General features: G+C 41.1%; 1 protein-coding gene across 4 annotated transcripts in view; it reads left to right on the top strand.

Moving 5' to 3' along the window:
• The first annotated feature begins 621 nt into the window (after positions 1 to 621).
• The window catches only part of lins1 (lines homolog 1), a 38,874-nt gene continuing 13,667 nt past the window's right edge, over positions 622 to 25,828 (top strand). Inside the window, exons 1-4 of one of the 4 annotated variants that reach the window (XM_048616078.1) lie at positions 622 to 807; positions 3,950 to 4,384; positions 11,528 to 11,617; positions 18,818 to 18,959. In XM_048616078.1, coding sequence (XP_048472035.1) covers positions 3,989 to 4,384; positions 11,528 to 11,617; positions 18,818 to 18,959 — 628 coding nt within the window. In that variant the 5' untranslated portion in view covers positions 622 to 807; positions 3,950 to 3,988. Of the gene's footprint in view, positions 808 to 3,949; positions 4,385 to 11,023; positions 11,119 to 11,527; positions 11,618 to 18,817; positions 18,960 to 25,828 lie in introns of those variants that run through there. The other 3 variants (XM_048616080.1, XM_020531783.2, XM_048616081.1) reach the window with 3 other exon arrangements.

Below are 25,828 nucleotides of genomic sequence, written 5' to 3' on the forward strand. Positions count from 1 at the left end.
CCTCTGATGCTGCCTGGCCTGCTGTGTTCCTCCAGCTCCACAGTGTGTTATCTCTGACTCCAGCATCGGCAGTTCTTACTATCTCTGAGCCAACAGTAAGTAATTCCTTTACATCTTTTTGCCTTTGTTTTCATTATCCTGTCTTGAAGCATTTCATAGGTTTACAACCATCCACATTACACTAATTCCGCAGCGTCCCACACAACCACAACATCTGCTTGGCCGACACCTTGTTATCTCAGATTCTCCAGCATCGGCAGTTTCTACTATCTCTGAATTAATTTTAACCCCACTGTGAAGCCTCTTCTAAGGATGCCTACCTTGAAGAAGTTACCGTCCTCCCTCCGGAAAGACCTCAGTGAATCTCTCTCCCGCTACAACCCTCTGGTAATCTCTCCGGCCCTGAAACTGCTCGAACCTCACCTTTACTGGCTCCATCCCCTCTCCACCCATCTGCTCCTTTATCCATCTTCTATCCGCCTCCCCCTCTCTCTCTATTTATTTCAGAATCCCCTCCCCCCCCAACATTTCTGAAGTAGGGTCCAGACCCGAAACGTCAGCTTTCCTGCTCCTCTGATGTTGCTTGGCCTGCTGTGTTCATCCAGCTCCACACTTGTTATCTCAGACTCCACACGTCCCATTGAACCTCACCCGGTGGCCCCGCCCCCACGTTTCGCGCAGGCGTCGTTTGGAATGCTGTGTTGTGGGCCTGCGAGGAGCTGGTGGCCCGTCAGCCTTGTGGCCCTGTTATCCTGGAAGGAGGGAGGACAGAGTGATAGTGAAGTCCGGCTGAGGTGTATGTAGTGGGTAATGGTGTGGAGACGAATGGCGCGCGGCTTAGGTTTGATATTCCTTGAGGATGGGATGTTGACGCGATCTTCTCCATGTACGGGCGCTTGTATCCTGCTTCAATTTCCACGTCCTTCTGTTTGCAGCCTCTCTCTGCAGGTTTATCCCAAACAGTTAACACTCCCTCAGGAGAAAAAAAAATCCCTAATGCATGATTTAGATTTAATTTTCATTGACCTGTGCTGTCGGAGTCTTCTATGTTGATTTAATGTGGAGTAATCTGACTCTGTTTTAAACTTTAATGTTTTATGTACCTGGGTGTGTGATGCCACTGATGCCCTCATTTTCGAGTTTTAGACATGGAATTTCCTTACGCTTCTCCTATTTTACAGTTGAGATCAGTTTTATTATTTTAAAATATACCCGGGTTTACTGAACTGCACAGTTCATAGATCACCTACAGTATGGAAACAGGCCCTTCAGCCCAAAAGTCCACACTGACCCTCAGAGCATCCCTCCCAGACTCATCCCCCTATAACCCATCGAGTCTACACATCCCTGAATCCTATGGGCAATTTAAGCATGTCCAATCCACCTAGCCTGCACATCTTTGGACTGTGGGAGGAAACCATGCAGACACGGGGAGAATGTGCAAACTCCACACAGACAGTCACCCAAGGGTGGACTCGAACCTGGGTCCCTGGTACTGTATGGCAGCAGTGCTAACCACTGAGCCACCATGTGATAATGATCTAACTAGTAGCTGAGCTTAAATACCCTGATACAGCTACTATGCAAGTTGCTATTTTATCAGACTTGACGTTTTTATTCTCTCACCATATCCCATAGCCACTGAAACTGATAAATCTCCTAGGACCTTCTGATTCTGTTTCAATCCTCAGTGCTAATTAAACACCATTCATTGAATGTTTATGTATGTTTTTGAAAGAATCTACACATTTGGCATTGTTTTAAAAACAAAATGTGTTGCAAAAACTCAGCTGGTCTGACAGCATTTCTGAAGAGAGAAACAGTGAATGGCTCCTTTTCAAAACTCGTTGATGTTTTGGTGCACTGGCTTTCCACTACTCCTATTTAAATATCCATACATTGATAAACTTTAATGTTTGGATATCTGGGCTATTACATGTAGATCAGAAATAAGGACATCTCTGCAGGAATTCCTCCAGGATAGATATATTCTAATCAAGTTGCTCAGAGATAGATACCACTTGAGCAAGTGGGACTTGAACCCAACAAATGCTGGAGATCACAGCACGTCAGACAGCATCCATGGAGAGAGAGAAAGCTAAGGTTTTGCGTTTAAATGACTTCATCAGAGATGAGGAATCACCTAGACTTGAAACGTTAGCTTGCTCTCTTTCCATGGATGCTGTCGGACCTGCTGTGATCTCCAGCATTTATTGTTTTCAGTACAGATTCCAGCATCTGTAGTCATTTGTCCCTGGGACTTGAACCCAGTCTTTCTGGCCTAGAGGAAGGAACACTGTGCCATAAGACCCTTAAAAGTTCATCAGGATAGTGTCCTAGGCCCCTCCATCCTGGGAAAATGCCTCAAATTTTCCACTCTATCCATACATATCCCACAATCTTATAAATTTATATCAGGTTGCCCCTCAACCTCCTGCATTCCAGTGAAAACAAACCCAATCTATCCAACATTTCCTAAGTAAACATCCCCCATACCAGACAACATCCTGGAAACCTTTTCTGTACCCTCTCCAAAGCATTCACATCCTACTGGTAGTGTGGTGACCAGAACTGTATGCAATATTCCAAATGTAGCCTAACTAAAGTTCTATAAAGCTGCAGAATAACTTGTCAATCTTTATACTCAGTGCCCTTTCGAATGAAGGCAAGCATGCCATAGGCCTTTTTTACTACCTTAACTACCTATGTTGCCACCTTCAGTGATCTGTGGACCTGCACACCCAGATCTCTCTGCCTATCAGCTCCTAAGGGTTCTGCCATTCACTGTATAATTTCCGCCTGTACTTCACCTTCCAAAATGCATCACCTCACATTGTCTGGATTAAACTCCATCTGCCATTTTTCTGCCCGTGCCTCCAAGTGATCTATATGCTGCTGTATCCTCTGACAATCTTCCTCACTGTCTGCAACACCACTAATCTTTGTGTCATCTGCAAACTTACTAATTAGACTAGCTACATTTTCCTTGAAATCATGTATGTAAATCATGACCAACAGAGATCCCAGCACCGATCCCTGTGGAACGTCACTAGTTACAGCCCTCCGTTGTGAAAAGCATCCTTCTTCCGCTGCCCTCTGTCTCCTATGACTAAGCCAGTTCTGTATCCATCTTGCCAGCTCATCCTGATACCTTGTGACTTCACCTTTTGTATCAGTCTGCCATGAGGGATCTTGTCAAAGGCTTTACTGAAGTCCGTGTAGACAACATCAACAGCTCTTCCCTCATCAATCATAAGTCATCTTAGTGCAGCTCCAACAGCATTCAAGAACCTTGACAACATCCAGGACAAAGCAGCCCGTTTACTAGCACCACATCCACTCCCTCCACTACTGATGCGCAGTAGCAACAGTGTGTACCATCTACAAGATGCACTGCAGAATTCACCAAAGATCCTTAGATAGCACCTTCAAATCCATAATCACTATCACCTAGAAGGACAGGAATCACAGACACAGGGGTACACCATCACCTGCAAACCACTCACCATTCTGACCTGGAACTATATCGCCTTCGGTGTAGTTGGGTCAAAATCCTGGAATTCCCTCCCTAACAACATGGTGGGTCTGCCTACATCACATGAACTGCAGTGATTCAAGAAGACAGCTCACCATCAACTTCTCAAGGGCAACTAGCGATGGAAAATAAATGCTGGCCCAGCTCACGTCCCACCAGTGAATTTAAAAAAATGTCCAAATACTGATTCCTTTTCTGAGGAAGGGTCCAGACCCGAAACGTCAGCTTTCCTGCTCCTCTGATGCTGCTTGGCCTGCTGTGTTCATCCAGCTCTACACCTTGTTATCTCAGATTCTCCAGCATCGGCAGTTCCTACTATCTCCAAGTACTGATTATTTTGCAACAACTGACCATTTTCCCTTGTTCAATGTTACAGTTCCCAAACTTACTGTGTATTTCTTTCCCCATTTTCAGCCTAAATCCTGTTTATTGAATCATCAGCAGTGATGCAGAATGATGGGGAAATGCTTGCCAAGTCTTCATCAATTCTACAAGGAATTGTTGGTAGAAGAGAGGCCCAGTAAGGACATTGCAGAGCTAGCAGCTTTGCTTTCTCCCAGTGTGTGTGTGGATGATCCAAACATAAATGGTGATACCAATGGAACTGCAGAACCAAGTAACAAGGCTTATATCTATGGGGACACAGTATCTGCAGATAGTCGCAGCATGCTGCATGATAGCAACTGTACCCCAAACGACAGTCAGAATGAAATCCTATTGGTTCAGATGTCATTGATTCAGATTATGTGTTCTAAAGTGCATTCTGAAGAACTAAATCAAGATGTCAGAGAATCATACATGAAGACCATAAGAATTCTATTGGAAGATATGGAAATATTAGCTAAACTGGTGAGTATGACTGAATATTCTGATAAGAATCATTCTTTTATGTTTCATTACACACCAGGCCATTTGGCCCAACAAATCAATGCCAATGTGTATGTTCTGTGCAAGCCTTTTCCCACTCTGTTCACTTAAAGTCATAGAGAGTCGTAGAGTAATACAGCACGAAAACAGGCCCTTCTGCCCAAACAGGTCCATGCTGACCATGGTGCCCACTCCTCTAGTTCCAATTGCCCGCATTTGGTCCATATCCCTCTAAACTCTTCTCATCCATGTACCTATCCAAATGTTATTGAAATGTTGCTATTGTACCTGCCTCAGCCACTTTCTCTGGCAGCCCATTCCATATTCGAACCACTCTCTGTGTGAAGAAGTTGCCCCGCAGGTCGTTCTTAAATCTATCCCCTCTCACCTTAAACCTATGCCCTCTAGTTTTCAATTCCCAATCCCTGCATTCATCCTATCTATGCCTCTCATGATTTTATACATCTCAATAAGGTCACCCCTCATTCTCCTATGTTCCAAGGAATAAAGTCCTATCCTGGCCAGTCGGTCCCTATATACTAGTCCTGGCAACATCCTCATAAATGTTCTTTGCACACTTTCCAATTTAACTATGTATTTCTTATAACTTCATCTTACTGTATCAGTACAATCCTAATCCTTTCTTTATTATGTATGTTTTTGTTCATTCATTGGATGTGGGTGTAGCTGGCTGGACTACCATTTATTGTCCATCTTTAATTGAGTCCTTGAGAAGGTGGCGTTGAATTGCTTTCTTGATCTGCTGCCATCATTGGCTGTTAGGGAAGGAGTTCCAGTATTTTGAACCAGCAACACTGAAGGAACAGCAATATAGTTCCAAGTCAGGATGGTGAATGGCTTGAAGTAGTACTTGGCAGGTGGTGGGTTTCCCAAGTATCTGCTGTTTTTGTCAATCTAAATGTTAGTGGTCATGGATTTAGAAGTTGTTGTCTCAGGAGCCTTGGTGAATTTCTTCATCTTGTAGATGGTACATGTTGCTGCTACTGTGTCCTTGGCGGAGGGAGTAAATGTTTGTGGGCTGGTTCTTATTAGAAGGTGTCGTCAACCTTATTGTGAGTTACAAGGAATATATGATATTTTCAATATTGCAGACTGCAATGGAAAAAGGACTATTTTAAAAACGATGGTTGAGGAAGGAATTGTTGCACTTGTAAAAACAAGTTACTGATAGTCATTGTGTATGATGTTTACACCTCTTCTTTGTTCAAGCAGTTTGTCAGTGGCCTAGCACCAGGAGTTGTATGCAAGCTGAGATTTGGCCAACAACAGGTAGTTGAGTGGTTTGTGCCTGAGAACAGTTCTGTAGTTCCTGGGTAGCTGAACAGCTTGTGGGTGTGATTGATACAGTGAGAAACCTACAGACCTCCAGAAGGGTAGGTTATGCCTCCCTCGTTTTGAAGTAAAAATACCTGAATTCTGAATAAAGCCAGTTGTTTTCTCCCACCAGTTGCTGTAAGATATTGCCCTTAACTGGTCACTAAAAGTCTCTGTATTTAGTATATTGATTGTCCTGTACTTGTTCAAAAAAAGGGGGAAGGAATCTGGAGAATAAAGATTGAAGAGCAAAGTCCTAACAAGCCAAGTGGATCATCCTAGCAAACTCTGTGATTAGGTGTTATTGCTCTGTGATTGCCAGTTTCTTCCCTCTTCCCCTCCTCCTCACCAACCACTACCCCCCTCCCCCAATACATAAAGCCAATTTCTTTTTGTCTGTTTGAATAGGATATTTAAAAGAGGTTAGACATTTAACTAGTGGAGCCATGTGTTGACAGATAGACCTATAGGATCCCTACAGTGTGGAAACAGGCCATTCGGCCCATCAAGTCCACACCAACCTTCTGAACAGCATTCCATCCAGACCAACCCCCTGTCGACTCCACCATCATGCTATCCATGTAACTCTGCATTTCCCATGGCTACTCCACCTAGCTTATATGTCCCTGGACACTGTGGGCAATTTAGCATGGCCAGTCCACCTAACCTGTAAGGCACAAGTCAGAATGCGATGGAATACTTTTCATTTGCCTGATGAGTGCAGCTTCAACAACTCTACTATGCCCATTTGGGGAAGTGCACTGATTCTTGAGCCCCACCAGGATCACCACAAAAGTTGAAGATCTAATCAAGATATGTAAAGTCCCCAGTTTACCTCTTTGATTACTTGTGGGTTTAGAATTTGTGTTTTAATAAGCAGTAGTTCTTAAGTACAGGATCTTGGTCACCGTTTTGTGTTAACTTGATTCCAACAAACAGGTAAATTGGGGACTTTGCATGTCTTGATAAGATCTTTAACTTTTGTCGTAACCTTTATTTTCCCATGCTCTGAAGTTTTCTCTCTCCACATCACACAAATCCCTAATTCCTAATACCATTCTAGCCAGGTCAAATATTTTTTATTGAAGGGTCCTTGTGAGATTTCTTTGGGACTACTCGTTAGTTTTCAAGTTTTCAAGGACTCCATTTTCATTCTCCTTGACTAATTTATTGGGTCATTCAGTCATGTCATAGCAATATCTGTATTGCTATACAGATGCAATGGCTGTATTGCTGGACCCAGATGCTCTCTCTCTGCAGATGCTGCCAGATCTGCTGAGTTTTTCCAGCAATTTCTGTTTTTCTTCTGTATTAATGTTATTCCTTTTTAAGGTTTTCTTCCTTTGATAGTGCATACCAAGGTGCAAAGTAACGCATTGAGAATGAATGTCATACCTGCAGTCCCTTTTAAGCAAATACAAACAATTAGCACTCTTTGGATTTGTTCAGTTAATTTCACATTATATCCCTCACATTTCTTCTTAAAGTGGCAAACACATCATGACACTGAATTTGAAAGGTCCAGCACAAGCGGAGTTCACACTAATGCTGTAGCCAAAGCTGACCATCAGATGACAAATGGTTTAATTCATATAGGCTTCACGTTTCAGTGAGGTTTTTTTTCCCCAAGCTAATGTGCCTCCTCACATTATCATCTGTACTTCAATAAGACATTGATTGGATGGACCAAAGGGTCCAGGCACAGGCTTGGAGGGCCGAAGGGCCTGTTCCTGTGCTGTAATTTTCTTTGTTCTTTGTCATTAGTTGTGCTTTCTTGGACCCATATTAAAAATAATGCTCTGGGGATACATAGGTTCAAATGTAATCAGCAGCTAGTGCATTTATAAAACCTGTGGATTTGATAGCTTTTTCAGGAATGGTGCTATTAAAATATCACTATTGGTGTAAAACAAAAATCTGTTTCACGAATGTCCATTTGTCCATTTGAGAAGGAAATTTGCCATCCTTACCTGGTCTGGCCTACATGTGACTCCAGGCAAACAGCAATGTGGGTGATATTTAACTGCTTTCCAATGCAGTCTAGCAAGCCACTTTAAGGGCAATTAGGGATGGGCAACAAATGTAGACCACTAGTAATGGCCACATTCCTTGAAAGAATAAAGCCTCCAAATCTAATATCATTGACAGTTTGAAATTTTATTCTGTATTCTAATTGCCAAGTCATTTATGTAGATATATCATAAAAATCGGTGACCTAACTTGCTCTTTCATGTCCTTCATCCAATTTTTTTATTCAACCCTTTTCACCAAGAGCCTTTTAAGTTGTTACCCAGCCTTTTAAGTGTAATTGTCAAATACTTTCTTGCAATCAATATAGCCAATGTCCATTATATTCCTGACATCAAATCCTTCTTGCTGAAAATATTCAATTCGTCATAAATAATTTGCATTTTACAAACCCATACTGGCTGTCCTTAATTGTACAGTATCTAACTTCTTCAAACATGCCTTAACGTGTTTTGTGATTATTGTTTTGAAAACTTTGCCCACTGCTGATTTTAAACTGATTACTCGGAATGTCCTCACATCCTTTCTTGAACAAGGGTACTGTATTCTCATTCTCCAATCCTCTGGTACTGGCCAACATCATCAAAGACCCATTGCACCCCGGTAATGATCTCCTACAACCTCTTCCGTCAGGCAGAAGATATAGAAGTCTGAACACATGCACAAGCAGGTTCAGGAACAGCTTCTTTCCAGCTGTTATCAGACTGTCCAATGGACTCTAGCCTCAAATAATGTGACCTGTATGCCTCTAAGTCTTTTTGATCTATACATCCTTTGCTTGCTGTGATCTGCCTGTACTGCTCGTAAACAAAGATTTTTGCTGTATTTCAGTACACGTGACAATAAAATCAATAAATCAAGTATGTGTGACTTTGCCATTTCTTAGACCATGCAGACTATCAAGACTGCTCTGCCATTCAATGAGATCGTGGTTAATCTGATAATCCTCAACTCCACTTTCCTGCCTTTACCCATACAAGGGGGACTCTGATTTAAGAACGTATGACTCACAAACACTTGCAATATTGCATACTTAACTAATGCAATTCCATACAGGAATGTATTAATATTAGTTTTAAAGATTCCCATATGACCATTTTCCCCTACTTGCGAACAGCTATTTTGTGTTGTTCTGCGATAGTAAGTACTGCCGATGCTGGAATAAGAGATAACACAGTGTGGAGCTGGAGGAACACAGCAGGTCAGGCATCATCAGAGGAGTAGGCAAGTTGACGTTTCGGATCAGCACCCTTCTGAAGGAGGGTCCTGACTTGAAACAGCAACTTTCCTACTCCTCTGATGCTGCCTGACCTGCTGTGTTCCTCTAGTTCCATGCTGTGTTCTCTCTTGTATTGTTCTGCATTGTGTTCTGACTTGTGCATGAATTGGCTTTGGAACAGACTCCTGCATGGAACCTGCTTGCAAACTGGGGACTGCCTGTAACCCTCAATTCCCTTTCTGATTAAAAATCTGTCTATTCAGGCTTGAATACCGTTAAGGTCCCAGCCTCTATAGCCCACACAACAAGGAATTCTACGGATTCAGTACCGTCAGAAGATATTCCACTTCATCTCTGTCTTAAAATGGGCAACCCCTTACTTTGAGGTTGTGCCTTTTGTCCTAAATTCTCCCAGAAGGGGAAACAATCTGTCTGCATCTACCGTGTCAAGTTCCCTAAGAATCTTATACATTTCACTAAGGTTGCCTCTCATTTTACTAAACTCCAATGACCACAGGCACGACCTACTCAACCTGTCCTCCTAAGACAGCTCCCCATACCCAGGCTCAACTTCGTGAACTTTCTCTGGACTGTGTCCAATGGCAGTGTATTTTTCCTTAGATAAATTGTCCACACCTGGAACACTGTGAACTAACTAGTACCATATGTCATTTTACCAAGACTTCCCTATTTTTACATTTCATTCCCTTTGAATAAAGGCCAACGTTGAATTTCTTTTCCCTATTACCTGCTGAACTCTAATGCTAGGTTTTTGTGACTTATTCGTGAGGATTCCCAAATGCCATGTACGACAGTTTTCTGCAGTTTTTCGCCATTCAGTTCCTCCATTTTTCCTGCAAATTTGGCCACCTTACATTTCTCCATATTATATTCCATCGGCCAAGTTGTTGCCAACTGGCTTAAACTGTCCATATCGCTCTACAGATTCTTTGTGTCATCCTCAGTGCTTTCCTTCGCACCTATTTTTGTCTCCTCTGCAAAACTGGTTATACCATCTTCACTTTCCTCATCTAAGTCATTAATACATTGAGTCATACATCATGGAAACACAGGTTTTGGTCCAACTCGTCCACACTGACCAGACATCCCAATCTGACCTCATCTCATTTGCCAGCATTTGGTCCAAATCCCTTTAAATCCTTCGTATGTCTATCCAGATGCCTTTTAAATGTTGTAATTTTACCCACCTCGACCACTTCCTCTGCCAGGTCGTTTCATACACTTACATGACAAAGTTATCCCTCAGGACCTTTTCAAATCTTTCCCCTCTTACCTTAAACCCAAACCCTCTAGTTTTGGACTGACCCACCCTTGGAAAAAGACCTTGGCTATTCACCGTGTCTATGCCCCTCAAGATTTTGTGAACTTCAGCCTCTGATGCTCCAGGGGAAAAAAGCCCCAGCCTTTTCAGCCTGTGCCTATAACTCAAACCCTCCTGTCCCAGAAACATCCTTGTAAATGGTTTCTGCACCTCTCAAGTTTAACAACATCTTTCCTATAGAAGCGTGTCCAGAATTGTATGCAGTATTCTAAAAGTGGCCTCACGAATGTCCTGTACAGCCACAACATGACGTTCCAATTCCTTTACACAGTGTTCTGACCAATGAAGGCAAGCATGCCAAATGCCTTCTTCGCCACCCTATCTCAGTCCTAAAAGGCCTATCCATTATTCTGAATCTATTCCTTTTGCTTTGGGGCCTCCTACCCTACTGCACTGTACTTTAAGCCACAGATTAACCTTCCATATCTTCTTTGTTTCTTACTGGCACACAGCACTAGAAATAACACAGAGACTGTAGGCTACCAGCCATCTGTTATGTCATTGCTATCGATATGTACCACAGCTTCTGGTTCACTCCCTTGCTCCTGCAGAATATCTGTATTCTCTCCATGATGTCCTTTACCGTAGCATGGAGGAAGCAACATGCCATGGAGGATTGAAAATTATGGCTACAGGTGCCTTCCTAACTCGGGAATCTCCTGTAATGGTTCCATTTCTCTTTGTTTCCCATGTGCAGCCCATCCCCTTTGATGCCATGGTCTGGACTGCACTGCTTCAAGTTGTAATCATTCTCAGCAGTCTCCAGTGCAGAGAATTGTGTGGATACTTGATGTGAGTCAGTTTTCTTTTTGAACTGAAATCTTCATACAACTATATCCCAACATTCATTCTAAAAGTCAGGAGGTTTCCTGTCCCTGTCATCCTCTTCCTCCATCAGAACATACCATGTAATGAGCTTGATGTCCCTGCCCCTTCAAACACCTCTTCACTCCCTTTAATATTATGAAACTAGGTGCCAGCGAGACTTGTAAAGATCAGAAAAAGTCTAACTGAATATTCAACCAAAATGGGACTTTTTTTTTTTACAGATTATTAAAGCCAACATCAGATCAAATCTTTAAAAAAAACATAAACTGAATTATTCCATAGCCTTTCCAAATATTGAACAATAACAGTTTTCTCTTTATTAATCACTGTACTCTTGAAATTCTGAGTGATATATTATGTTTTCCCTTCCCAGGTTTTGCTGTTTGGCTGCCCAGATAAGCTGTTGTCTCATTTGGCTATGAAGAGTGTTGCATCACTGATTCTGGTTGAGATTCTGGTGATGGTGAGTATGAACTCAGGGTACAGCTTTTAATAATAGGAACATTTTACCATTATATGCAAGTATTGATTAGATGGCGTTGCTTTTGGGAAAAATTATTCTGTTATCAAGTAGGTTTCTTGAACAGAGTGCTTTTTGCAATGCTCATCTTCATTGTTCCGTGTGGTTTTCTTTATACAAGAAGAGGGATCCGTCACAAATGGAAGAGAGATGGTGGGACAACTTGTCTCCTTTGTCTCCTTTGTCCTCACTTTCAAGTTGTATACATCTTATTGTAGACACTATGGCAAGTGTTGCAAAGCACTGTGTTGTAACTTTTATCATAGAATCCCTACAGTTTGGAAACAGCCCATTTGGCCCAACAAGTCGTGTCTGCAGGGGTTTCTTCCGGGTGCTCCGGTTTCCTCCCAAGGTCCAAAGATGTACAGGTTAGGTGGATTAGCCATGCTAAATTGCCTGTTGTGTCCAGTGATGTGTAGATTAGGTGGGTTATAGGGGAATGAGTCTGCGTGGGATGCTCTGAGGGTCGCTGTGGACTTGTTGGGCTGAAGCGCCTGTTTCCACACTGTAGGGATTCTATGATTCTAAGTCCACACTGACTCTCCAAAGAGCATCCCACCATATCCCTGTAACCCTGCATTTCCCACGGCTAATCCACCTAACCTACACATCCATGGATACTATGGGCAATTTAGCATGACCAATCCACATAGCCTGCACATCTTTGGAATGTGGGAGGAAACCGGAGCTCCTGGAGGAAACCCACACAGACACGGGGAGAATATGCAAACTCCACACAGACAATCATCCAAAGGTAGAATCGGACCTGGGTCCCTGGAGCTGTGAGGCAGCAGTGCTAACCACTGAGCCACCATAGACACGAGACAGATTTTCTGGGTTAGTTTAAATCAAAAGGAAAAATACTTTTATTCACAACACTGAAATACAGATGTAACAAAACATTTCATCAAGACACATGCAAGAAAAAATGAATTTGAGAGAAATTGTGCACATGGTTTACTAACAGAAATACTGGAAGCAAATTTTAAAAAACATCATTTTTGTTAATAAAATGCAGTGTTATAGGCCTAAGTGGTTCTCTTCTGTGGTTGTTTGGAGATTAATGGAAGTTGGGAGATTCTGGGTTTTGAGATGAGCTTGAGGCTGAAGTTTGTAGCTGACAACAAATTAGCCCCTTTTTTCTCTCTCTCTCTCTCTCTCTTTCTCTCTCTCTCGCTGCCCCTCAGCCCAGGTTCGATCAATGGTATTAGGCAGGATTTCTTTCTTATTAGAGGATCATCCTACTTGTAACCTGTTGGATTTCAAACTGACTTATCTCTGGCTGGTTCTTGGAGTAATTATATTCATTATCTGCAATCCGTTATGTGCCCATGTATTTCCATTGTCCAATGATTCAAAGTCAGAAGCAATTCTACACAGTGGGGGATGAATACTGACTGTTACACATGCTTTTGATTTAATTCTCCATGCTTCTTGGTAACGTTTCAAACTCACAGGCACTAACTCTGGGACTGAGAAACATTGAATTTGAGTTTTCGCAAATACCAAGACAAGAGAAGGTGTAAATTCACAGGTAATATTGTATTCCACATGCCCAGTCAAGGGAAATTAATTCACTCATGGTCATGTACATTTTATAAACCTTTTAGAGACCTGAGTTAATTTTTTTGTAAGTACAGGAATCACAAAGGTCAAGTGACCTTTGGCAGCCATCTTAACAGCACACTGTGTACCCTTTTCAAGGAAAAGCCCATTTCAGAAGGGTCCAAATTGAATCAAGTTTGTATCCTGAAAGTTAGAAATATGCTATATCCTTACAAGGTAGGACAGAGTCTATGGAAACCACAGACTGTTAAGACATTTAAGAACATAAGAAATAGGAGTAGGGCATTCAGTCCATCAAGCCTGCCCTTCTATTCAATTAGGTGATGGCTGATCTACGCCAGGCCTTAACTGTGCTAGCTCCTCATAGCGCTCAAAACCCTGATATTTCAAAAATCTGTCTACCTCCTCTTTCAGTACTTTCAATGATCTTCCCACTACATATCTCTCTGGGGTAGAGTGCTCCGAACATTGCTACCTTCTGAGATGTCAATTTTAAATATATGTTCTTTTATTCTGTAACTATGCTTTCCCAGTTTGAGATTCACCAATAATGGAAACGTTAGAACATCAACTTGTCTAGGCACTTCAATCTTGTATGTTTTAATAGATCATCCCTCATCCTTCTAAACTCTAGATGTATAAAGGCCTAACCTGCTTAGCCATTCTTGACAAGTCAACTCCTTTACCCAAGGAATTAACCTAGTGAATCTATTTTGAACTGCCTCTAATACCTATATATCCTTTCTTAAATACAGGACCAAAGCTTTACATTACTCCAAGTGTGGCCTCACCAACACTCTGTACAGTTATAACAAGATTTCACAGTGTTCAAATTATAATTCGCTAATGATAAAGGCCAAGATTCCATTTGCTTTCTTAGTTACTTGCTGTACCTTCATACTAACTTTGTAAACTTTTTTTCTCAGATCTCCTCTAAACAACTTACTGATCACCTTAGTCTTATGCCCTCTGGTCTTAGACAGGTCTGCCATAAGGAAGAGTTTCTCACAATCCACACTCTGTATGTGCCTCTCATAATTTTGTATATCTCAATCAGATCCACCCTCAGCCTCCTCTGCTCCAAGGAAAACCAACACAGCCTATCCAGTCTCTCCTCATGACTGAGACTTTTCATCCCAAGCAATATCCTGATGAATCTTCTGTACATTCTCTCCCGGGCAATCATATTTTTATTTAGCTGATACCAATGCCTGTTACCTAGGATTTTCAGGGTATTATGGGTGAGATATTGGATGGCATAGATTATAAGAGCAGGGAAGTCACTTTGGAGTTGTTCAGAACTTTGGTTAGGCTACAACTGTAGTATTATGTGCAGTTCTAGTGACCATACTATAGGAAGGATGTGATTGCACTGGAGGAGGTACAGAGGAGATTCACCAGGATGTTGCATAGGATAGAGCATCTTAGCTGCAAAAAGAGGCTGGATGAGTTGGATTGTTTTCTTTCAAGCAGGGAAGGTTGAGGGTATCCTGATAGAGGTGTTTAAGATTATGAGGGAGATGAACAGGGTGGATAGAAAGCAGCTGGTCCCCTTAACTGAAGAGTGAATAACAAAGGGGAATAATTTTAAGATGAAAGGCAGGGTGTTTAGGGGGGACTTAAAGGAAAAGAACGTTTCACCAAGAGGTTGATATGGGTCTGGAATGCACTACCTGGGATGGTAGTTGAGGCAGGAAACATCACAATCTTTCAAAACGACTTGGATGAGCACTTGAAGTGTCATAACATTCAAGGCCATGGGCCTAGTGCTGAAAACTGGGACTGGTGCAGATTTATTGTATTTTGGGTGGTACAGACTCAATGGGCCAAAGGGGTTCTGTACTGTATGAACCTACAATGCTATTATTAAGCTGGTATGAAAGGAAAAGTACATATTAAATAGATCTACATCTCCAAAGAATAAAATATTATCTGCTGGAAAGTACTGCATAACTTCTGAATTACCATCAATAATGCTACAGTGAATCTGATTATTATAGTTTTAGAATGCTTCCAAAGATGCAGACTGCCTGTGCAGAATGTGGGATCACTGTACTGAGACAACTCTATTTTCTGTGATGAAGTTTGAATGCACAGAAACAAAACATATTAAAAACACAGACCACCTCCCCCACCCACCCAAGCCCAACCTCATTATTTCAAAGGAGCAAAATGGTCTCCTTGCTGTTTGCATGAATTCATCTGAAAAGTGAACTCCACCATGAACATTCCATTATTTCATTTTAAATTGAGGATATTTAAATTGTTGATTGCCACTTTTCCTTTCGGTAATCCCTGGACTAACACAAAACACAATCAAGTGTTCATTACGTTGCACAAGTTTTATCAAGGTTAATGGCTTTCATTAATCAGTACTTTACAAAGTGCCAATGCTCAAATGCCAGTTTCAGTGGGCCACTTGAATGTCATTTTACTACAAAATACAGAACTGCCAGTGATAGGTTGCCAGTGAAATGATTAGTGAATTAGAATGTTTATGGGGTCAGTTATTAATCATTGAACTATTGTGTGCTTTCTGTAATATGTCATTTGTAATTGATTCATGCAGTGTTTTGGTGTTTCTGTAACACCACATTGGAAAGCAAGGTTGTAGTTTCTAAATGTAATTATGCTTCAGTAATCCATTCCAAATATTAATCCATTTTGTATTTTGAACACCAAAATCTTATTTAAAATTAAGGCGCTTTGATAAAGTAAACAGGAAGAAACGGATTCTTCTAGTAGAAAAGATTAGTTCCCAGAGGACACAAATTTAACATAATTTGCAAATTAATAATCCTGGGGAAGAAATGAAGAGACAGTGGCATACTGATATTGTCATTGGACCAGTAATTTGGAGTAATCCCACTATGGCAGCTGACGGAATTTAAATTCACTGAATAAAAATCTCAAATTGAAAGTTAGTCTCATTAAAAGTTGAACTATCATCTGATTCAGTAATGTCCTTTCTCTCTCCTTTAGGGAAGGAAAACTGCCATCCTTAACTGCCCTGCCTTGCATATGACTTCAGACCCACAGCAATGTGGTTGACTCTTAACTGCCTTTGAAATTACCTAGCAAGCCATTCAGTTTAAGGACAATTATGAATGTGACAAAGGCTGATCTTGCCAGTGAAAGAAAGGAAAAATAAAGGCCTTTGATTTGATGTAATGATTTCTGTTGTAGAAACAAAGAGATTATGATTGAGTCGTTAACCAAACTAAACAATAGATAAATAGACTCGAGTATTAAATTTGAGTACTCTCTCTAATATTATGATAAGGAATATGGTGACAGAGCACTTTGAACATCACAATAAGAATAGTAAATTGTGTCTGATCACAAGAGTATTTAACCAGCAGATAAAAGAAAACCAGTGGCTGCAGTGTGTTTGGATTTCCAAAAGGCATTTGATAAGGTACACAAGAAATAGTTTGATAAGATTAGGGGTTTGGGAGTAATACCTATCACCACACAGATAAGGAATAAACAGACCATTTTTGGATTAATTGCCCAAGGGTCTATACTTCTGCCTGAGTTGGAATATAGACAGGTTACAAATATGGACAAAGTGGAGTATGATGTGGCAAAATGTGAGGTTTTTAACCCAGTAAGAAGGATAGAAAAACCAAACTATTTTTTGAATGGTGAGAAATCATTGAATGTTGATGTTCCGAGGGATTAAGTGCCCTTGTATACAAAATACACAAAGTTAACATGCAAATACAGCAAGCCATTAGGTTAGCAAACACCATAATTGCCGTTATTGCGTTTAGATCTCTTCAAATTCCTAATGTACTGATTACAGGATAATTGACTGTGAAGCATAAACTTCTGATGAGCAATTAACTGGTGTCTGTAACCCTCCCAAATAGCCCCCAACTCAAGTTCAAGTCAGAGAATTCACAGCGTTCTGATTGAATAATCAACTAGGTAAAAATAGAGGGATTAAAACTTGCTCTGGATCCTGGTTCACTGTAAAACTGACACCCTGACCAAGCTAACCAAATCCCCTCTTCTCCCATCCAACATCCAACCACACTATATTCGCCATCTCTCAGTAGCTGTCAAAGTGGATTTAGAATTTTTAAACTGAATTTACTGACTAGAATAGGCTACTATTGGCATGAAAAGGGGCAAGCTTTCTGTGGAAGTCCACTCAGATTGTCACCTGCATGGTTTGTTGACTAATACTGTAATGGATTCTGTCTCAGAAGTACAGCAGAAAGATCCCGGAGAGATATCTGGCAACTTTTTGTCTGATCTACGGTAGACGATTTAGCCCTATGATTCTGTGTGCGAAACTGGATATAAAGAAGCAAAACCTAAGAAATGGAGAAAGGGCACAAGACAGAGAGTCACTGGAGATTCTTTTCAGAGATGTCACACAGACTCAATTGACTGAATGGCCTTGTTCTGTAATATCCAGTTCGATAATTCTCTAATGATTTAATAGTGCAAATCTTTCCAAATGAAAACCTTCAGCTTTGTGAGTAGCATGAATAGATCTGTTATTGTTGCTCAGTGAGTTTGTGACTTAATGAGAACAGGAATTCTCTGCCAAGTTGTATTACCATGTACACTTGAAGTGCTTCCAAGAAATGGGCTTGCAGTGTGACCATACTGGAATGGGATCACTGTTTTAGACATTTATTCAGGATGAAGGAGGGAGGTCTGGAAACGGAGGATTACTGTTAAAGAAATCCTGGGATCTGGACATAATTCCTCCCATGCTCTGGGAGCACTGGAAATTATGGTTTAGGAATTTGCTGACACTGAATATTGTCTTGGGACCTCAGCTGAGAAACAAGGAGTCTGACAGCATTGTCCTGATGTCCATCAGTCTTTCCTTTTAGTCACTGATTGATACATTTCCCAGAATTGAGAAAATGGTCCCAAGAACGTAATGCAATTTAGTCACCATAAATCATAGGCTCAGTTAATATGTGGGACATTATGTGCCTAATGCCTTTGTTGTTACAAATCATCGTGTCCTCTAACTCCCTTAGTTTCAGATGCTAAACAATATTTGAAAAATAATTGAAAGAAAGTCTTTGATTAAGCATCTGAAATTTACAACTAATTGCAATTGTGCAGTTGTTTCTATATGTGGCAGTGGTTTCCTTTGTTCATCCTTTGTTCATTTGCACTGATGGATTTTTCTTACAAAGCCACCATGCTGCTTAGCCAGCCTCATATGTTCGAGCTAATGCTCAGGTTTTAAACCAAATGCTTTGAGTTGTTACGGGTTGTGCAATTATTTGAAATTGCCAATTTGTTGCTTGTTGCATGTTCTATGTCAGTCTATGGTGAAAGGATTTTAAAGTAGAAACAATTAGCAGTATTTAGCAAATGTAACAGAAATTACTGGAGGAAGTCAGCGGGTCTGACAGCATCTGTGCACAGGAAACATTGAAATGATTGTTTGTTTCAGATCTCCAAAACCTGTACTACTTTTGTGTTATTTATCACATGTAAAAAGGTTTCAATTAAAGCAAAGCTGGATTCTTTAACAGTCACTCTTTCAACACTTTTTATCGGTAACTATTAATAAGTTTTGTTGTTGCTTGTTTTTAGAATCGATCTGTGGAGAGTTGGATCAACGGTTGTCTGTACACTCTGTCAAAAAACCCTGGAAGTAGCCAAGCAGCTGAATGGGTGCAAACAATTGCATTTGTCATTAAAGAAGTTTTAAAGGGAAAGTCTCTGAATAAGACAGGTTAGTGAATGCTTGTGGCAATATCCAAGGACAAAAAAAGAAATTGGAAATAGGAACGGGAGTAGGCCATTTGGGCCCTCAAGCCTGTTCCACCGTTCAATTAGATCATGGCTTATCCATCAATAGATGCCCCTATTGATCAAGAATCTTTCTATCTCAATCTTAAATATACTCAAAGATTCTGCCCGACAGCTGGCTGTGGCAAGGAGTTCCAATGGCTCTCAACCCTCTGAGAGAAGAAATTCTTCGCCATCTTACTATTAAATTAGCACACCTTTATTATGCAACTATGGCATCTGTTGTTAGTCTGTGTGATGAGGGAAAAAAGTCCCTCATTCTCCACCCTATCTAGTCCCTTAAGAATCCTGAAACAAAAAACAAAATTGCTGGAGAAGCTCCACAGGTCTGGCAGCATCTGTGGAGAGAAAACCGAGTTAACGTTTCGAGTCCAGCAACTCTTCGGAACTTTCTATATGTTTCAATGAGATCATCTCTTATTCTTTTAAATTCCAATAAGTAGATCCCAACCTGTTTTTCCTTTCTCCCTAAGACAAGAAGTGTGAGAAAATTGTGCCACCGTGCTTTAGATAGTGCCTTTGCATGAACCAACTAAGAATGATAGTTGTACAGTGCTGATCTGGCAATGTGATCTAGTATTTAGTTTGCTTTATTAATTGCTGTCCTGCAATGCATGATTAAGGCCACAGAAGTGTAGAGTGCATATAAACTCCAAAGTCTCTTAAGTTCTTCTAAATATTTATTCATTACATAGATCAGTGCCATACAACAAAAAAAAGGACACAACATTTATGTCAAATTTATTGCAAGCTCCTTTGACTGTCTCTTGTTGATGTTAAAATCCATGATAAGAAGTGTCAACATTTGATAGCCAGAGACTTTTTCCCAGAGCTGAAATGACTATTACGAGGGGGCATAATTTTAAGGTCATTGGAGGAAGGTATGTAGGAGATGTCAAAGGTAGGTTCTTTACACAGAGTGGTGGGTGTGTGGAATGCACTGCTGGCAGTGGCAGTGGAGTCAGATACTTTAGAGACTTTTAAGCGACTCTTGGATAGACACATGGATGATAGTATAATGTAGGGTATGCAGGGTAGTTTGATCTTAGTAGGATAATAGGTCGGCACAATATCGTGGGCCGAAGGGTCTGTACTGTGCTGTACTGTTCTATGTTCTATATTTAACATTCAGTGCTTGTCATGCCAGTAGATGGCAAAGTGATTAGCACTTATTAAAGGTTCAGTGTTTTGTAATTATGATGTCATTGGGTAATAGTGTACAAATCAGTTTGACTCCAGATATTGGATTTGAACATAAATCAAGAAGTGTTACCTTTGGCTGTCACAAAAATTTCCCTGTACCTCCGAAACTGTAAAGAAGAAATTTAAGCATCTATTACTGTCAGCATAACCTACACTTCAAGTAACTTGACATTCCCTACCAACTGATGTTTCCTCATTCTTAACCTGAAGAAGTTCCCTTCAAAATGGTCACTTTTTCATCTAATACCTACCCACTTGCGGTGACCTAGAATTCACATGCTGAGTGTTGGGTTTCCCACCCCATTAAAAGTTGGAATTAAATTCATACCTGTCAGATGAACGTGAAGATGAATCTATGCACAACCATCCTGACCTCTTCTCCATCTTCCCCCACTCCCTTGACCATCCCATTTTTTCCACTCTTTCCCCTCCATATTTTCCTTCCTGTTTTCTCTCCAAACTGCCTCCAGCTCTTCCTGTTTCTTCAGCATGGCCTATTTAACTTACTTGGCTTTTCTCTTCTCTCGCTCCCAGGGAACACTCGCAAATATCATTGAAGTCCTTCATTACCGGATTCTTCGAATTCTGTTGCTTATGTAACACTTAATGAATTTGTTAAACCGATCTTTGTTTTTTGTTTGGTAGAGTGAGGGTTCCAGCAATGACCACTAGAATTTGGGGACATCTCCCCATGGAATCATTGCTTCCCTAAGCACTACCTGCTCCTGTAGAAATGGTACCACACAGAAGGAGCCACTTGGCCTATTTTGTCCATGCTGACCCAAAGACACTCAGATGCTCTTCCTAAACACATCTTCCTACACATGGCCCATAGCCCTGCAACTTACAGCACTTAAGGTGCAGATCCAGTTACTTTTTAAAAGGGTTTAAAGCCACTGCCTCCACCGACAACTCAGGCAGCACACCTAGCACCAATATTCCATATCTCCGCCAATGAAGGATAGCATTCTATATACCTTCTTTACAACTGTATCTACCTGTACTGCTATCTTTAGGGACTTATGCATTTGCACACCAAGATCTCTCACTTCATCTACCCCTCTCGGTATGTTCCCGTTTACTGTGTATTCCATTTTACTGTTTGACCTCCCTAAATGTATTACTTCACACTTAGCAGAGTTGGACTTCATTTGTCATTTTTCTGCCCACTCCACCAACCCTTATATCTCATTTTTGGAGCTTACAGCTATCCTCTACGCTATCTACTACATGGTCAGTTTGCGTGTTGTCTTCATGTTTCTCAACAGTGCCCCCGGCATTCAAGTCCAATGTATAAAACAAACAGCAAGGTCACAACACCGCTTGAAACATCTTTCCATTCGTAAGACCATTACTCTTGATTTCCTGCTACTAGGCCAACTTTGGATCGAATTTAACACATTACCCTGTATCGCATGAGCTTTTACTTTTTTGACCTGTATGTGGGACTTTGTCAAATGCCGTACGAAAATCCATGGAGACAACATCCACTGCACTATCCTCATCAATCCTCCTTGTCACTTTCTCAAAGAATTCAATCAATTTCCCCTAACAATGCCATGCCGACTATCCCTGACTAGTCCATGTCTTTCTAAGTGACAGTTTATTCAATCTCACAGGATTAATTGTAACAATTTGCCCAACACCAAAGTAAGACTGACTGGCCTATAGTTGTTTGGCATTTCCTTTGTACTCTTTTTAAGCAACAGAACCACATTTACATTCCTTCAGTCCTCTAGCAACTCTGTGTGTTTAGTGAAGATTAGAAAATAACCCTCAGAGTATCTGCTATTTCTTCCCTGACCTCCTTCAACATCCTAGGTAACAATCTATCTGACCCTGGCAACATTTCCAGTTTCAAGGATTCCTACTGTAATACGTCCTCTTTCATTATGACTATTTTGACCAAAATTTCACACTGCTCCTCTTAGGTTACTATCATCACTTTCCTTTGTGAATACAGACACTGCAAATTCATTTAAAATTCTTCCCATATTCTTTGCATCTTCACGCAAGTTCCCTTCTTCATTTCTGATAGGTCCCATTTTTTTCCTTAACTATCCTTTTGCTGTTTAGATACTGGTAAAATATCTTTTGGGCTTTCCTTTATCTTGTTAATATTTTTCATGCCCCCCTCCTTGATTTCCTTATTTCTTTTTATTACCTTGATCCCTGTACATTCTATACTCCTCTAGGCAATCTGCAGTTTTGAGTTTTTTGTGACAATCATAATCTTGCTTTTTCTGTTTAATCTTCCCCTGTATTTTAACTCGACAACCATGGGGATCTAGATTTGGCAGTACCAGTCTTATTTTTCATACAGTCTCTACAGTGTGGAAGCAGGCCATTCAGCCCATCGAATCCACACCAACCCTCCTAACAGCATCCCACCAAGAGCTACCCCATCCTTGTAACACCTCATTTCCCATGGCAAATCCACCTAACCTGCACACTCTGGACACTATGGGCAATTTAGCGTGGCCAATCCACCTAAACTGTTCAACTTTGGATTTTGGAGGGGACATATCTGCTTTGTGCAATAAGAATCTTTCTTTTCAGTGTGTCCCACTGATTTACCACTAATCTATCCTTTAGCAGTCCCCTTTCCCACAGTTAAAAATGTTTGTTCTTGATTTAATCTCAACTGACATTTCATTCCTCTCCTGAGTTCTAACTTGGTCAGCCTCTACTTGAAATAGTGTGATGTGGAGGTGCCGGTGTTGGACTGGGATGGATAAGGTCAGAAGTCGCACGACACCAGGTTATAGTCCAACAGGTTTTTTTGAAATTACAAGCTTTCGGAGCACTGCCTCTTTGTCAGGTGAAGAGACAAAAAGCATAAAGGCATAGAATTTGTAGGCAGAAAGATCAAAAGATCGTACACATGATGTGAGTGGAATGTCGATAAGCTGAATTATAAGTCTGTGCAGGTGATCAATAGTGTCAGACGGTGTGAGTAAAGTTTAGACAGCTGAATAGTAAGTGAAGGAGATGATCTATAATCGAGTTAATTGAGGCAGACAGATAATTACAAAAAGTTAAAAATAAGGTGGTGTTGGAGACAAACCAAACAGCTGGAATAATAAATAGTGTAGCAGCCTTTCAAAGGGAGCTTTTATCATAACTTTCCGGAAGCCCGGTTTATTATACCTCCACTTTCAACTGAAATAATGTAACCTTATGGGTAAGAAAGGCAGGACAGGTTGATTCGTGCTGTACTCGACTCTGTTGCCCATAATATGTCCATATGTATTAGATTATGGACATGGGACAGTGTCTGTAGTTAGCTAGGTTTCTATTGTTATTGATTTTTGTTTAAACGGAGACTGCATTGGTTTGTTTCCAGTCCAGTGGCTGTTCCCTTCAATTTAATGATGTGATGTCAGTCAGCACTTTAGAATTTGACTGGAGCTTTTCTTAGCAGAGTAGAAACAGCTCCAATGTGATGGAAATTGCAGTAGAACCTCCATTTCTATCACAGCATTTCTATCACTCTGCTGGTGGAATTAAAGTGCCAGACACTGAGTAGATCCAAGAAATGTTCTGCCCTTTTATTTATAGTGTCTCTGACAAGTGGGAGAATTTATTGAATTTAAAAAGTACCCTTAACATTTTCTGAATTATGTTTGCTTCACTCATGAGAATAGTTTCCCCTCCCGACCTCCTCCCTTTGTTGGTAGAAGCAACTATATCATACAGACTGACAATGTTAGGTTGATAATTCAGAGGCCCTTTTTGCCAGTTGCCATTGTCAAGATGCAGCCAGTCGAGTCACAGCCCAACCGTAATCAGCAGCTTCTGTGGGACGAAAAGGGAGAAACATCTGGCAGGAAAAATATACAGAATATAAGTAAAGTAGAGTCAATAACGCGTTTGCTTTGAGCTATTGTGTCTTCTACTATGACATCTCATGATTTTTGAGAAAAAAAATTAATGTCTCATTTTTCTCCAGGTCATGCAATAAGTTGGGGCTGTTATTTGAATAATTTAAGGAATGTGAATGACTTATAATAGGAACGTGCAAATTAGTGGTGGGAGTAGGTAACTCAGCCCTTTGACCATTTGGGCGGCACGGTGGCTCAGTGGTTGGCACTGCTGCCTCACAGCGCCAGGGACCCGGGTTCAATTCCACCCTCGGGTGACTATCTGTGTGGAGTTTGCACATTCTCCCCATGTCTGCCTGGGTTTCCTCCGGGTGCTCCAGTTTCCTCCCACAGTCCAAAGATGTGCAGGCTAGGTGGATTGGCCATGCTAAATTGCCTGTAGTGTTCAGGGATGTGTGGCTTAGGTGGGTTATAGGGGGATGGGTCTGGGTGGGATGCTCCAAGGGTCGGTGTGGACTTGTTGGGCCGAAGGGCCTGTTTCCACACTGTATGGATTCTCTGATTGACATGATCATGGCTGATCTTATCCTGGTCTCAACTCCAGTCTCCTGCCTGCTCCCCATTGTCCTTTATCCCACTTTCATCAGAAACGTATCTATATCTGTTGATTGATTCTGCCTCTGTTGTACTGTGGGACAGTGAGTTCCACAGATTCACAACCCTCTGGGAGAAATCATTTCTCCTCCTCTCAGTTTTGAACCTATCTCCTTTCGCTGTATATCAATGACCTGTTGTTTGACACTGTCCCACAAGGGGATGCATCTATTCAACACCCATCTTATCAATCCCCTTTAACATTTTATATACCTCAATCAGATCCCCCTCATTCTTCTGAACTCCAGAGTGTATAAGCCCAAGCCATTCAACAGCTCCTCACATGACAGCCGTTTCATCCTTGGAATCAGTCTCGCGAACCTCTTGTGACTGCCTCCAGTGTCATCACATCTTCCTCAAATAAAGAGACCAAAACTGGACACTATTCCAGATGTGTTCTCACCAACATCTTATATAATTGTATACACTTCTTTACTCCTATAATCCAGTCCTTTTGCAATAAATGCTAGAATTCCATTTGCCTTTATTATATTGCTGCACCTGCATGCCCATAATATTGAGGAGTATTGAGTGGATGGGTCAGGGTGGAAGGATGGAATACAGTCTGGAAGGATGGAGTACAGTCTGGACCATCAGGGGTGTAATTGGAGGGGTCAGTGTGGTGCACGATTCATTTTTGCTGGTTAATCCCAGAGTTAGACCAGAACTCAATATTAGACATTCAGAGAGTATCCCAAGAAACTGAAATCAGCCCATCAGAAGTTTCAACCTCCCGAGCTATTACCTTATGTAGCCACACCACAGGACTTCTACAGAGTGCCGATGTGCATCTCTCAACTCAACTCCAATCTCCAATAGATACTGGAATATTTGGGGCAATATCTTTTTAAAATAAAAGACTGTGAACTATTAGATATTTTATGCTTAATGACTGGTGGAGAGTTTAATCTGGGGATCTCCACTTTGCCCTAGTTTCTAAAGAGACTTCTGGTCTTCACAGAGTCATTTTTCATGTTGAAAAGTTGGCCATTTTAATCCTTAAACTGCAAAGTGCTTATTAATGAGAGTGCAGCTGCCTTTGTGTGGAAACACGAGATGAACAAGATCCTCAACGACTATTTTGTGTCCGTATTTACTTTTCTTTATTCAT

Source organism: Rhincodon typus, chromosome 33 (genome assembly GCF_021869965.1).
Source record: "Rhincodon typus isolate 14 chromosome 33, sRhiTyp1.1, whole genome shotgun sequence".
Classification (NCBI taxonomy): Eukaryota; Metazoa; Chordata; class Chondrichthyes; order Orectolobiformes; family Rhincodontidae; genus Rhincodon; species Rhincodon typus.